At 41.0% G+C, this 16,042-nt stretch overlaps 1 protein-coding gene across 5 annotated transcripts in view; it reads right to left on the bottom strand.

The window, feature by feature from the left end:
• Window positions 1-1,860: 1,860 nt before the first annotated feature.
• The window catches only part of LYPD6B (LY6/PLAUR domain containing 6B), a 53,425-nt gene continuing 39,243 nt past the window's right edge, over window positions 1,861-16,042 (bottom strand). For all 5 annotated transcript variants that reach the window (XM_040475010.1, XM_040475014.1, XM_040475011.1 and 2 more), the window contains 4 exons: window positions 10,504-10,654; window positions 7,869-7,967; window positions 4,345-4,475; window positions 1,861-2,609 (listed from right to left, as the gene is read on the bottom strand). In XM_040475010.1, the coding sequence (XP_040330944.1) occupies window positions 2,445-2,609; window positions 4,345-4,475; window positions 7,869-7,967; window positions 10,504-10,618 (510 nt within the window). In that variant the 5' untranslated portion in view covers window positions 10,619-10,654 and the 3' untranslated portion in view covers window positions 1,861-2,444. The remainder of the gene's footprint in view (window positions 2,610-4,344; window positions 4,476-7,868; window positions 7,968-10,503; window positions 10,655-16,042) is intronic.

Here is a 16,042-nt window from a genome sequence, read left to right as displayed (position 1 = left end):
AGAGAGAGAGAGAGAGAGAGAGAGAGAGAGAGAGAGAGAGAGAGAGAAACTTCATTAATCGAGACAGCAGAAACAAAATCAGGAAGGAAAAAAATACTGTCTGCTAAGGGCTTTTTAGCAGACGATTCGTCAATTATACAGTCAAAAGAAACCCTGGGGAATAAAAAGACACCAAAGATGCTATTAAAATGTTCCAAGTGAAGCCATATATAATTAATTTCAAACAAGCATAAGCTATGAAAACTCAAATACTTCAAGGTGCTGAGTGAAAGGAAGGATAAATCTGCACCAGGCTTCAAAACCAATGCTTCCAGGTGAGTCTAAGATTAAGCCAGAGACAGGGAGATAATGATGTCTGCTCCCTCCCTGTTTTATTGGAAGCTCAAGAGAGCCTTAAGACGAGATGCTCCCAGTGCATCAAGGACAAGACAGACACATATAGGCCAGCACCTGACATCAGCACATAACAACTAAAAACTGAATCAAATCAGTGGAACAAAATCAAAACAGAGAAGAAAAATTCACTGACGCAGAAGACAAAGAATATAAAGGATGCAATTTGGCAAACCACTGCACAGGCTGAGTAACCACCATATAAGAACCATGGTCCCTGCAAAGCAAGCAGGTTTCTCCCTATTCTGTTTTACCAATCCATAGGTTAGGCATCAGCAAAGTTTTACTGTAAAAGGCAAGAGAACGAATCTTTTAGACTTTGTAGGCCATATACTGTCTGTTGCATCTACTCCTCCTTGCTGTTGTAGCATGAGAGCAGCCATAGACAACACATAAATGAAGACATGTCTGTGTTCCAAATAAAACTTTATTCACAAAAATAGGTGGCTGCTGTGGAACTGAATGTTTGTGTCCCTTCAAAATTTATATGTTCAAGCTTCAATTCCCAATTTGATAGTATTTGGATATGAGGACTCTGGGAGTTAATTAGGTCATGAAAGTGGAGCTCTCATGAATGGGAATAGTGCCATATAAGGGAATGAAGAGCCAGTCTCTCTCTGCATTCTGCCCTGTATGAATACAAATGGTGGTCTGCAAACCAGAAAGAATGCCCTCCTCAGACACCCGATCTGCTGGCACCTTGATCTTGGACTTCTCAGCCCCCAGAACTGTAAGGATTAAAATTTTTAAGCCACAAAACTAATAGTGTATTTGTTACAGAAATCCAACAGGCTAAAAGTGGTAGGACGTATGTGGCTGATGAACCATAGTTTGTGGACTCCCACCATAGGTGAGCCCACATGGTAAGGATAGTGTCATTAATGGACTGACTTGATGGAGTACTCAGTCTCCCGATGGTAGATGCTCAATTAACAAACAAACAAACAAAAATACTCCATTATCACCATACATACAAGGGCAGAGTGTTTAGAGCTCACCCCAACTGCAAAGGCAGGAAATCAGGATTCTGAAAACAGAAGTTGCTGAGACTATTATAAAAGGGAAAGAGGAGACAAAGGGACCAAACATTTTAGCATGTTTTTAGAAAGGCTCTCTTGGTGGGCCTGACATTCAGAGAAAAGCTGACTGTATGGGGGAGGGGCCCTCTGGCCAGTTTCTTTGAAGTGAAGCTGCTACCCCTGAGGGTACAACATGTGATAAGGCTTCATCCTCTTCCATCAGGAAGGTTTCCTGACCTTTTCAATTGACTAATTACCGTTTAGCATCCTAAGAAGTATCCTTCCTGAAATATAAAAAGCTAAGTCACTTTGGCAGAGAATTTCATAATTCAAGCTGGAATAGATCACCCATGGTACATGGAAACTTAACTTCAGTGACCTCCTTTACGACACTGGTAAATGTTTTATCCGAGGTCACCAGGTCAGTCAAGAAACACACAAGCATGCATTCTATACCGTATAATTTAAAAGCTTTATTTCTCCTCACAATAGTAAATGGGTTTCATATCAGTTCAACTGAAGTTTTCTTCCTATAGTTAGCTGCCTTTCTCACTTACTGTGTCATTGGTGGGAAAATTGCTTTCTTATGATGGAAGAGTTGATTTCATAGGGACACTCTGAGCTAATCACAGAAATGAGAGAGTCTGACCCAGCAGCTTCTGAAGGAGTCTTGAGGTCAAGCAGTCCATTCAGCTAAAGGCCTGGTCAGCAGGACCAAAACAGGCTGCTGCAACCTCTCTGTTGCAGATACTGGCAGGATCCTCCCTGCAAAAGAGACAAGATGCAGCCCCTCTGACCAGGAAGCCTGGAAGCCAGACAATCCCCTCACTTCCTGCCACATGCCCTTCCTCCATCCTGCGGCCCGACATAGGAGTGCTTTAGCTCAGCGAACAACTGGCTTCTGCTTTGGGGTCGTCCAAGGTGCACTCTTCACCAAGTGCAAGACTGGTCTTCACTCAAACGTTCAGCGTTCACACAGTTTTTGGCTTGTGCTTCGGAGGGCAGTTTCTGTCTCTCTTAGGAACAGTGGCTTCATGTCAGCAGAGGCACGGAGACCCAGGCCAGCACTGGTAGGTAGAGCATGGGGGCACTGCTGCCGGATGTTCTCTGAGCATGCATCACGGCGAAGACTGCATTAGTGTGGTTGGTGGGTAACTCTACATTACAGATCATTCCTTCACAGCAAGACCTACACTCCTGTTACAGAAGCAAGGGGAGAGGGGAAAGAGAGTAAGTAATGGGAAGGAGTGGGAAGGGCAAAACAAAGAACAAAAGAATGCTTCCACAGTGCTGAGGACGGACAGAATTAGTCACCCAACTCATCCGGTCTATGAGATACTCAGGCCCTTGAGTACCTTTCCCCCACTAACCCGAAAGTAAGGACTATCTTGAGAGTCTTTTCATTTTAACAGCGATTTATCTGTAGCAAGCCAAGCATAAGCAAAGGAAAAAAGAGGAGGAGAAACTGAATAAGACTGCTTGATTGAGTCAACAAATCTTCTAAGGTTTGTAAGGAAAAACACTGACATGAAAATGAAAGCTAGGAACCTTTTGGACTGGCCATTGATTTTCTTTCTCAGTACTACTTGTTAAGGGATAATAATGACTTTGTATTGTCTATACTAACAACTGATTTCTATCATTACAACAGCAAAGGCTTGCTAATTATGGCTGCTGAGGAGTGGAAAAGGCTTGCTCCCTCACAGCACAAGGTGTTTTCAGAGGAAGCAATCTTCTGCCATAATACCTGGTACAAGGCTTCAACCTGATAAACTTAGCCATTCCAGGATGGCTAAGAAAAGGGCAGCAACTCTACATGTCTTTATCAGCTGCTTTCAACCCTGGCAGCAAGAACATCAGAATCTCCTTGGAGAAATTTAAAAAAGAAAAGAGAGATGCCTGGGTGGCTCTGTTGGTGGCTCAGATCATGATCTCCCTGTTTGTGAGTTCAAGCCCCACATCAGGCTCTGTGCTGATGTCTCAGAGCCTGGAGCCTGCTTTGGGATTGTGTATCCCTCTCTCTCTCTCTGCCCCTCCCCTACTCGCACTCTATGTCTCTCTCTCTCTCTCTCTCTCTCAAAAATAAAAATTTTAAAAAAGAAAAAGGAAAGAAAAAAGAGCCTAATGCCCAAGACCCCACGTGAAGTTCAGTTTCAGCTGATCTGGGATGTTCCCTGACCACCACCAATATAGCTGTGAAAACTCCCCAGGTGACTCTCCAACGTTGCCAGAGCTAAAAGCTACTGGTACCAGAAGCACTTTCTGTACACAGTAACTAAATCAAATTCTAAAATCTCATAAAATTAACATACTTTTCAAGTAATTTTTTGTCAAACATTTCACAATTCCAGGCATATAAAAGAGTGAAATTGCTCATTTTAGAATGATAAAAAATTAAGGAGATCAACTGATCTGAAATATATCTATACTTCATCATATTAAACTAAGATCAATTCTTTCAGACTCTCATGTCCCCATCTAAGCAGAGGTAGGGGTTAAGACCAGGTTTCCTTAGTAAAAGGCATCCCCATTTCCCTCTTTCCACAACCCAGCTACCCTGTGCATTGTTCTCGGTGATATCTGGCCATAAACAAAATACATGAGCTGGGTTCTGTAACGTTCATCACTCTCTCATGGATGGTTGGCTCTTGGGCTTCCAGAACAGACTTCAAACAAATCAAGTTCGAGGTCTAGGATGGAGCTCTGTGGTCCGGGAATTACCATTTGTTTTTAGTGACATTTTTTGTTGAAGGACAGGAAGTCTTCAATTTCTCTTTGGTCTCCACTACATCACTTTAAGGGAGTCTTTCCTTAAAGACTACATGTATACAACAGGTTACTTTATCCTTCCTGCCTTTCCATTATGTATAACTAATGACCAGTAGGAAAAACCTTAGGACAGTAACCTTACACATACACACACACTCCTTACTGTATGTTCAGAATCTCGGCTGTGGTGGCAGCCAACAAAATGACATTCACTTCTGGAGGCACATTTTTTGGTAATGGATGTACTTCTTCCGTGGCTGGTGAAGTGGTGAACTGTCAGACAGTACTGTGTATCTAGGCAGGGGGAGAAAAGGCAACGTCACGTTTCACGCTGCAAAAGAGAAACTCAACAATCACTTCAGGAAAGACTAAAACTCAGGATGATCCTTAGGTTTCTAGGCAAGACGTTTAATGGCAGGAGTGGATGCCTCTCCTTTGGTGCCAGCTAAAGCTGAGAAAAAAGTTGAACAAGCTTTTCATCAGCACCTCAGGTCTGCTCATTTCATATGAGAGTGCCAGCATCTCTGTCTCTGTCTCTCTCCCTATGAAGCACGTGTTCTAGAACTCCAAAATAAAATGAGAGTTGTAAACGTAAAATGCAGTGGGTTAGAACACATCTTGGTGTATTATTCAGCATTTGTTTCTTGTATACTAACAGACTTGTGGTGGAACAGAATGAAAACAGGTGCTTCAAAGTATACATCAAGACCACCTTCCTGACCCATCCACTTCTTACTCATGCTCTAATCCTCCCTGCATGTTTGACTTTTCCGGAGTATTCCCATTTTCCTACTCTCTCTGCCCCTCCCTGCACACAGCTAGCTCATGTCTACAGTTTTCCCTATAGCTTTAAGTACTCACATTTTACTACTTTTAAAGAAAGTGATTTCATTCAATATGCTAGGACCCGCCACTTCAGTTTTGCATCTCTCTCCAGTTATCTCAGACCAATGCAATGCTCCTTAGTTTATTGAGAAGGGACTATAGCAGCAATGTCATAAAATGGGGGGAAACCTTACTAATGTGGAGAGCACTTGGTTTTAGAGAATTCTGTCACATGTGAGCACTATTAGGTCCTTAAAGCTCATTTTCTTTTGAATAAAAGATGATAACAAGTGTCCGACATTTTGATAGGGTTGTGGTAAGCTTCAAATAATATTAACACGCCATCAGCGCGGCACTCTAACAGGTATTCACTCAGTCAATCCTTACAATAAGCCTTAAGGCAAGTCATATTAATATCATTTTACAGATAGAAAAGCCAAGGCATGGTTTCTTGCCCACAGTTACATTAGACAGAAGGTGGTGGAAGATAGGATTCTAACCTAGGCAGTTTTCTAGGGTTTGTACTCTTAGCCAGAACACTATTCCGCCTCTCAGCATACCTAGTGTTAAACTAGATGATGCTTTGCTGTGCTCTAGGAGAGTAGCTGACTTCCGCCTTTAGAAGGACAGGGAACCACTGAATGTTTGGGAAAGGCATTTCGACCTATACTTCACATAAAGAAGAATCGGAAACTGGTAGCTCCATGTGTTCGTATAAAATGCCACACATGCTAAAGCACCCTAGAAAGTCAGAACAGAAGCCAGGGTAAATAAAATAAGAAATGTCATTCTTGTCATATCCTGTTACACAGAGAACCTCTCTTAACAACACTGACAGACCACAGAAGTAAAGCTCTAAGGTGAAAAGGAAACCTGAGCTGACAAAGAACAATAGCTGTGGGCCAGTCTGCCCCCGAGAAATGGTTGACTATCACGCCCCTAAATGATGACTAACTGAAAAGCAAGAAATTATACCCTCAGGTAGAATTCCAGATGGTTAGGATCTTTGGGGCTTGACTGGAGCACAGTCAAAAATGTACTGTCATGCACACTGGAATGTAGGGTCGTTCCGTGGCAGTCTCGTTAAGAGTCAAGTTTTCAAGTTGGACTTGGAAGAGCCAACTTCCTTCACCCTTCCCATCTCTGGCGTTTCCTTGCTGATGGAAAGCTGCAGCTCCCTTCTTCTGCTCACGTGTTTCAACAGAGATGAAACTCTGCAACCCGGAAATATCCATGCGCGTTCCCATTCAAGACGGCTTTGATTCATGAATGACAAATCAGAGTACTGTGCTGTTCCTAGTAGGAACAGGGTTTGGATACAATCCAAAATAATATAGTCCATGAAGACGAAGTACAAGGAGTTGGACATCAGTGCCGTAATTTGCTACTGTTACAATCCTTACCACCCGGTTTTCAGGGGCATTTAAAGCAAATAGCTAAGAATGGTACCCACCCTCTGAAGTAAATTAGTAAAGAGAGACATCGGCCAACCTTAAAAACTTTGCAATTACTAAGATAAATTTCTGTGCAAAATGTAGAAACAAATCTCCAAATGCACAAGATACATAAATGTACTCAAACACACACACACAATTTAAGGTCACTCTACAGAAATGTAAAAGAACCTCAAGACAAAATTAAAATAATTAATTACTCTTGAAAAGAAATCATGAAAAATACTGTCCAGAGGCACGTGGGTGGCTCAGTTAAGTGACCCACTCATGGTATCAGTGCAGGTCATGATCTCGTGGTTGTGAGATCGATCGCCACATCTGGCTCCATGCTGAATGTGGAGCCTGCTTGGGATTCTCTCTCTCTCTTCCTCTCCCCTTCTCACTCATGCTTGCTCGCTCTCCCTCTCTCTCCAAATAAATACACATTAAAAAAAAAAGAAAAATACTTTCCAAGTAGATGTCACAACCATTTGTGCTAATTTACAGCCTAAGAGTCTCAGGCCCCATAGAGGTCTGCAGTGTGTACTAATCATTGGTACCATACACTGGCTTTATCTGGAAGAGGTAAGGCTATTTTACTGCTTTATAGAATATGGTACAAAGATTTCCAAAAGAGTCAAGGTAATAGTACACCAAAACTGGTAATCTTTAGCTCTAGAAGAGTTTGTTGGTTGGCCGGTTTGCTTTTCTTGGCCTTTTATGTCTGAAAACCTAAAAAATAGTACTTCCTAAAAATCTGAATAGCCTCATCTTATAGCTCTGAGTAGAGCTTTCCAATTCCAACTCATCCCTCAGCACATCCCGTCTGCTTTACCTCCAAGTTTATATATGTTAAATCATTCGACTTCTTGTCCCTCTATCCCTACCACCATAGTCCCGGTTATCATCTTCTCCCGCATAAAGACAATAAAAGACCCCACTTGGTTTCCCTTCTACTTTTGTCCCCAACCACTAGGGATGTATCCGGGAGCTAAGCAAACTAAAAAGTTCTCAAATGTTTGTCAAATGAATGAATGAGTTACCAAGGCACCAATGTATCTCAAGAGTATAAAAACCCTTCTTTGCTTTAGCCAGTAAGTGTGACTTTTCTAGAGGTATCAAGCATTTCTGAAATTCTTAGAATGCCTTGGACAACACTGTGGACTATTTGTTCTGCTTGATAAATACTATTTAAGAAATCCTCCCTGGAGGCACACACAAACTGAGGTTATACCATCAGCTTCCAAGTACTCTCAGAGTAGTCTGATACCTGCATAGTCTACTAAAAGAAATCTGATTTTGATATAACATCATCAGCCTGTTGATATATGCTAATCCCATTATATAAGGCAGGTCTGCTCACGGCCAGTTAAGAGAGACCTAAATGAGGTATAATCACCAGAGAGTGTTCCAAACTCAGTACACTTACTTTGTGGGCACCATTTGTCTTCTGCCCATCGATTGCAGTTATAATTATCTCTTGCATTTTCACAGGTAAAACACTTGAAGCTATTTGGAAATGGCGTAGCTTTAAAGAAAAATGCACAGTGAAACAGAAAGGTTAAAAAAGACAAAAATTTTAAACATCAAAGATGGCACAAATTAGCAACTTTTATCAGATCAAACGAAATTTACAAACCATCATCCTTAGAGTTTTCGTTGCCAAGGAGCTGGAGTTAACTGCCAGACTTCGGGGCATATTTATTCTCTTTTCTTTAAATATTTTGTCTGTGCTTATCTACTATAGAGTAATGAAAATGGTTCCACAAGCCACTTTGAAACACCCATGGTATTGTTTCATTACAATGTATAACTTGGGAATAAGTGGGGGTTGAGAGCACAGGAAAGGGTGGTGGCGGGATTGGAACCAATGATATGGTTTAGTGTGGCCCCTGAAAAGAACTGGAGTCAGATTAACCTGAGCTTGAATTCTGTTCTTCCTACTGCGTAGCTTTATCATTTTTAACTTCCAGGAAATAATAATATTTAGAGAAATGCTAACAGTGAAGATCCCCATGACTTGCAGAGGAATCATGAAGATTAAACAGGAGGCTGCAATAAAAAATATCTAGCATAGTCCCTGGCACATCAAATCCTGCTGGTGTCTGTCTACACGCACTTCCATTACAGCCATCTTCAACCTCAATCAAGCAATCTCACTTGATATACGTCAATTATCACAACATTAGACCTCAATCAGGAATGTAACTTTTAATGTAAGGATGATAGCAATTCTCAGGCTCTTATGCTCATGCTGGTGTTACAGAAAGCAGGAATTATGACTGCTGGCAGTCTGGATTGAAAGTAACTAGAATGTCCTTTTGGTCTTTAGGTTTTTGTGGTTTTTTTTTTCCCAACCTTGTATCTTGTTATTTTAATGGGCAAGAAGTCAAAAGTGTAATAAATTTGACATTTCTTTATAAGCCGTGGCATAAAGCCTTACGTAAAACTTCCAATTCTTCCATTTTTGGAGAATAAAATGGATAAAGATTAAGGAAAATGTCCGACCATCCTAGTAAACTGATCATGTTAGTCAAATATTTCTATTTTTTTAATGATTTTTTTAATCATAAAATTTTATTAGGCTTAAAGTTTCAAAATTTGTCTATAATTTAGATTTTATGAAAATCTCAATGTGTTTGTGCCATGTCATTAAGCTATTAGTATACGATCATTACCAGTTTAGAAACATCTAATAAATGACAGTTCAAGGTGTGCGTGGTATATATGCAATATATGTGTGTATGCACACACACACGCAGTGTCACAAATAATAAAGAAAGCACAAAGGGAAGAAAAGTAATATATAGGCTTCATTTAGAAGTGGTATAAAGACAGTGGGTCCCAAACCTGGCTGTGCATGAATAGTATCAGGAGAGCTTTTTTAAAAAGAAGAGGGTTTGGGGCAGGGAAAGCAAAGAATATAATTTACATCCCACCCTTCTGACTACTGAACCTCTGCAGAGGAGACCAAGGAATATGTAGTTTTAAAGGCTTTTATCATGATTTTGATACTCTTCCAGGTGTGGGAACTACAGCCATTCATCTTTATACCAATTGGTGTCTATAATCTTTCTCTAATAAAGTATATCAGAGAAGTCTCACTTGTCTGAAGAGAGAAAGGAGATGATATATGTATAAAAGTACAAATATTCACATGTATGCATATAAAATATATTATCCTATAGATAATGTTCACTGATATTTGCTTCTGTGTAAATTATTAGTGGAAAAGTTGAATTTTATACAGCCTTTTCTAATGGTGACTATGCATATTAATGAAAATCCAAGCATTATTTCCCACCTAATTTCAAATATACAAATCTGTTTCAAAATTGTTAATGGTCATTTGAAAGAATATATCATTTAGGGGTGTCTGGGTGACTCGGTTGTTGAGCATCTGACTCTTGATCTCAGCTCAGGTCTTGATATCGGGGTCATGAGTTCAAACCTCATGTTGGGCTCCACAACCATATATAAATTATATACGGAGAAACTTCCTTCCTACAGCCAATATCCTTCTCCATTGAAGAGATCAACAAAGAACACTGTCTGCTAAGCCATTCGTGGTGACAGTGTTCAAGAGATTATTTTACTTTTTCATTTTTAAAAATGTTTATTTATTTTTGAGAGTGAGAGAGCGAGCGAGTGCACGTGAGTAGGGGGAGGGCAGAGAGAGAGAGGGAGACACAGAATCAGAAGCAGACTCCAGGCTCCGAGCTGTCAGCACAGAGCCCGACGCGGGGCTTGAACTCATGAACCGTGAGATCATGACCTGAGCCAAGTCAGATGTTTAAACTGAGCCACCCAGGCACCCCAAACAGAGTATTTTAACCAAGAACCATTTTGAGACTTCAGCAGAAAGCTAAAGCATTTTAAAGAAATGGAGAAAATTTCTGTCATTATGTACTACTCCTCCTCACCAAAGTAGAGAAGACTCTCTGGCTTATTGTAGGTATAAACCAAATATTCCAGAGCAGGCAAAGTTATTATAGGTGGAAAGAGGGACTTCGAATTGTTGCCCTGACCCTACAGTCGTGAACCAGGACACAACCACTACTTACGGTCCAGAGGAGGCCTCACGTTGTAGAAGTTGATGTTCTTGGCCAATGCCCAGTTTTCTGACAAGATAAAGATCTGGACAACAGCTACAGCCAGAGCATGACGGAGGGGCAGCATTCTGACCTTGGTTATGGGAAAGTCCAAAACTCACATCTACAATGAAAAGAGAGACTGGTCGCATTTATCTGCATTTTGTTTGTCAGGAGGAGCAGGCTTTGCTTCCATTTGGGAAGCCTGATTATTCAAATCTATCCAACCATCTACTTGTTCTATAGGGCCCGTACCCGTAAGCAAACTGCATTCTTTTTCACAGATGAAAGCTAAGTAATTACTGCCTTCTACTGGTCAGGCCTCTGCACTAGCCATTTAAGCTCTAGCAGGACACCCAAAGGCCTTTCAGGTTCCGGAAGAACAAGGAACAGCATGGGCGTGGCCACACCCCATTCCCTCACTGCCTGAGGCTAGCCGGCGTACTTTGTGCTGAATAAGCCAATCACTTAACAAACAGGGTCCAGAGGCACATTTACCTGAAGTTACTGAACCACCTATCTGTCAAGTCCACACTCTGAGTAAACACTTGTGCTTGAGAAATTTTGCAACGCTTTCAAAACCTGGAAGAAACCTTAAGAGTCAGAGCACTAGGAAGGGCAGTGCATAAATGTACAACAAGTTTGGGAAATAGAGTCTCTGCTGGACCCCAGAGCACAAAGACAATGCCATCCCCATCTGTGTCTGTCACACTGGGTGCAACAAGCTGCCAGGAGGTTCTAGAGAAAACAGAGTAAGAGTTGTTTGAAATGCTGATGTGATGTTAGTCCTAGCCCACAAATACTGCTTCTGCTTTCAAAGAGGTGAAGTAGTCAGGTTTGATACCCAGTGAAACAACAGACGTCCACAGCACACCGAGGAAGACAGTACATCTTAAGTCCCACTGGTTCTACCCTCTAGAAGCAGACCTGGTAGTAAGAAAATCTTCAGGAGAGATGCTGAGAACATACAGGATCACCACAAACAGGTTCTCTTTGGCAATGGAGAGGTGTGGGAAGCAGAAAAGGATGTAACTTGGAGTCCAAAGACTTTGGTTCAGGTATTGGCTCTGCTATTTATTAGCTGTCTGACCTTGGGCAAGCTCTTTAAGCTCTATTAACCTCAATTTCCTCATCTGCAAAGTGGTTTAATAACACCCATTCTGCCCACACTTTGGATAATTGTAAGCATCAAATATAGGCTCAGGTAGAATCACATAGGATTGTGAAAGTAACAGCACTTGTAATACAAGTCTGTGAAAATGCTAGAACCTTAGAGTTCAATAATATTGCCTGAACTCATTTTCTTCTTGCTGAATCAGCCGGTCTCTGTGGGTTTAGGAAATTTTTCAAAGAAGAAAAGTTTGATCTCTGCACATATGAGCATAATCCTTCACATGGATATTTTGTTTGAAGCCAGGATCATAACGCACAGAATCTAGGGATTTTACCTCCCCCTGTTGTGTTGTGAGTATATTGGTTTTGCATGTATAGCTAATAATGCCTACCTACAAAGATGGAACTAGATAGCAGACAAAATATAGCCAACAGCATCCCCATCCCTATAGATGGCTTCTGCCACCAATTGAACATAGTCTCTAAGAAGTACTCAGTGTAAAGGAAAACCTGGAAGGTTTCAAAAGCCAATAGGGCTAAACTTCCTATACTGCATTTCAGCTCACGACAGAATGCGACCTACTGATATGTAAATACATATATAAAATTCTGTCCTGGTTCATTTTAGAAACCAAAATTGATCGTTCACAGTTATTAGATTTCTAAATCTTATTTTTATGCTCTTTCTGAAGAAATGGACGTTTCTAATAGCTAACTATATTATTCCTTACAGACGAGTCATTATGCTGGTACAAATTCTCCTTCTCCTATTCCTTTCTCTAAATTGGACTGCTCCATATTCATTGTGAATCTGGAGCCAAGGAATGAAGACCCCTGCTTTACACCAGTGGAGAAACTTTGAGTAGGAGAGACTCGTCCCTTTTTCACAAATCTCAAATTCATTGTGTTCCAATAGCAACCCATATTCAAGTAATATGGAAATAATGCCTAAGATTATACATTTCAGAGTCGTATCATCTACATTCAGTCCCTTTTCCATCACTAACAAATATGGGGCCTCAGACAAATTGCTTCAACTTTCCAAGCCTTGGCTTGCCCATCTGTAGAAGAGGCACAATAACAGTCTCTACCTCAGAGTATAGAAGCACAGACTAAATGACATCATGTGTATGAAGCACTCAGCCAAGTGCTGGGCACATGGGCACTTTCAGGTAGAGTACAGGCTCAAATACCTGCTTCTAAATCTACTCTCTTTATAGACTGGTGCAAGTTCCTTGACCTCTCTGTACCACAACTTTTGCATCTATAGAATGGAAGTAATGATATTAATACCTACCTCATAGGGTTGTAGGAATTAGTTAATACACATAAAGTACTTATCTAATTAGCTGTGTTCGCCAGTTTTCAATCCTCACTAGGTAGCATTCGCTGTTAAGAACATATCTCCAAACAGGAATCCCAAGTCAGAACCCCTGGTTTTCCTCATGTAATCTCTATGTGAGACAGAAGCTCATTTATTCATTCAAATGTCATTACTGACATGTAGTGCATAGAAAGAAATTGTTATTACTGGACCTCCAACATGGCCTTTGCTCTCATGAAGTGTGCATTTTAGAAGGAGAAGACAGACACTATGGGGAAAATGTAATTTCAGATAGTCATGATTCTGAGATAAGTACAATAGAGAGATGTGTGGGTGAACAGGAGGACCTACTTTACATATACAGTGGACCCAGTATGAGAAGAAACCACCCAAGCAAAGAATCAAGGGAAAAGACACTAGGGTTCCAAGATAGGAAGAAGTGCACGTGCAGGGGGGAGGGGGCAGGGACAAAGTCAGAGGTGGTGGGACCAGATCATACAGGCACTTACTTACAGGCCATGGCAAGGATTTGGGATCTAACAAAACCAAGGAACTGTTTGGTTTTAGATTATCTGATTTTGAAAAAATGCTTGGTCTCTGCAGAGCAACAGGTCCCAAATCCCTAGCCTTACTTCTCACTCCCAGAATAAAGGGATGCCAATAACAGACAACATAGAGGAATTTAGGATTCACAAAGGTTTCTCTGAATAAAAGAGTGATTGGATGGCAGACGACTTTAAAACAACCAAATGAACAGCAAGCCCAAGGATTAGATTTGTATTTTGTTTTTTCCATTCTTCAAAACAGGACTGTAGGGAAAGTGGCATCATTACCATTGTACAAGTGAGCTTAGGAGACAATGTGTGTAAAGATCCTAGCACACTTCCTGGAACAGAGTAACCCCATCAAAACAACAGTGAAAAGTCGCCGTATCGACTAGTATATTTTTATTTCCATTTTTAGCTAAAACAGCATAGCCTTACTGTATCAAAATTCGCCAGAACTGCAAAGGTTTTACCTATCAAATGAAACAAACAAACAAAACACTAAATAAAAATGTCTGCTATTTTCCAGAGCCGGCTTTATAATCTATTACCAATACTGCTTTCCCCTAAGTACCTATATCTATCTCTATCTATTCTGCAGTGGATAGGTTTGTGTTAACATGACTGTTTTATCTTTCACAACCAAAAGACATTAGGATAATGAAAAAGCAAATGACTAACTATGGTATCTGAAAGTTGTTTTACATTTAGAATCATTTCACGGAGACTCTGAACTAAAAATTATCTGCTGAGACTTTGCTGAGTAGGCTCTCACTGCAGTCTTTGTTGCAGAACAAGGTTACAGCAGAGCTTGTATTTTGCTCCAGAAGGGAAAAAAAAGAAGTCTTTAAGATGAGTCAGACTAAACCATTCTGGTATTTTCTCCAGGACCATCACACAGAGCAGAGTTCTTCAGAGCAGGGAGGGGTGACTTGTAAGCTTGTTAAGGGTTATTTGCAAAATATTGTGTCTATATAGATTTTTCCCCCTGGGCTGAGGATCTCAAAAGGAATCTGTTAATCTTAACATAACAGTTAAGAACTGCTGCTTGCTGTTTCAGAATACAACTGTCAGGATTTGGCTTCCTGTGACTTAGATGGTTTTATATTTGACACTAAGAAAGTTCCACATATACATTAGGTATCTGGTATACACTCAAGTTCAAGGATGGCTCAAATCATTCCTCCCCAGCAGAGCACAATATTTTTATCCATTTTTCCCCACAGATGGTAGGCCTGGTCAAAAACCCCTCACCTGTGGTGCTGGCCTTCCATTTGGTTTATGATCCTCTCTTTGGCAAGTAGGATATGCTCCAGAATGCCAAAAGAAAGGGGTGCTTTCTGCAAAGGCAGATTCAACAGAGATGGGCAACTCTCAGGTACTCCAGGGAATGGCAGGTAGCCAGATGTGTACATTTGCAAAGCCCACCTGGCCTATTACTGCCCAGCGTAAAGGACCTACACGGCACTTGGTCCAGAAGCGTGACTATTTCCCAGGTCTGAGTAATAATCAGCATCTTATCCTACATGTGGCATTTTCTGCCTCCACGGAAAATATGCAAAGATGATGGGGGTTTCAACAAGCAGCATGTCCTTGACATCATAAACTCTCTTTTGGGGTAGGGAAATGACCTACATTATTTTTTAAACTATTTTTTAAGTCCCTAGGTCTAGGCTCAGTGCATGGTAAATATCCAATAAATACTTTTTTAAAAATAGAACCAACATCTTAGCTATGATCTTAAGGAACTCTTTTCTTAACAAGACAAAGATTGTGGGCAGTAAGGAGTTGATGGAATGTCCAAAGATGAAGAAATGGTCTCAAAAGGAATGGACTCAAAGGGAGATTTGAAAAAGAAGAGACCAAACAATGTGGTAAATACTGGTACTTCCTGCACAGTTGCTAAAAATGAGTCAGCAAGCCAAGGCTAACTCCAACTGCCAATAAAACAAATGAAATGGATAATTTAGAGGAAGCAGCTCTACTAAGTCCAACATGCCCATCAACACTCATATTCACACTTTCCTGAAAGCATCACTTATCCCGCAGTAAGACACTTTAACGACAAACTTTAATAGGCCCGGCTTCCCTTGTAAAAAGAATAGAAGGCCAAGTGGAAATTCAAAATGAGTGCTGAAATTTTACTAAGAAGGACAAGAATAGATGAAAACACTCCTCTCAGAAGAAGAAATCTGCCCAAACAAAAAAACTTTATCATCTGCAACAAGGATTGTGTTACTTGCATCTGGCTATTAGGCCAGGTTGGCCAACGGAGACACTCTGGTTCCTGTTACATTTAAGAACAGTGTTCAGGGGCGCCTGGGTGGCGCAGTCGGTTAGGCGTCCGACTTCAGCCAGGTCACGATCTCGCGGTCCGTGAGTTCGAGCCCCGCGTCAGGCTCTGGGCTGATGGCTCGGAGCCTGGAGCCTGTTTCCGATTCTGTGTCTCCCTCTCTCTCTGCCCCTCCCCCGTTCATGCTCTGTCTCTCTCTGTCCCAAAAATAAATAAAAAACGTTGAAAAAAATTTTT

This window comes from Herpailurus yagouaroundi, unplaced genomic scaffold, assembly GCF_014898765.1.
Source record: "Herpailurus yagouaroundi ecotype Mexico unplaced genomic scaffold, PumYag 140, whole genome shotgun sequence".
NCBI classification, from domain to species: domain Eukaryota; kingdom Metazoa; phylum Chordata; class Mammalia; order Carnivora; family Felidae; genus Herpailurus; species Herpailurus yagouaroundi.
Note: the sequence above shows the minus strand (reverse complement) of the source record. Positions and strands in the feature narration are given on the sequence as shown.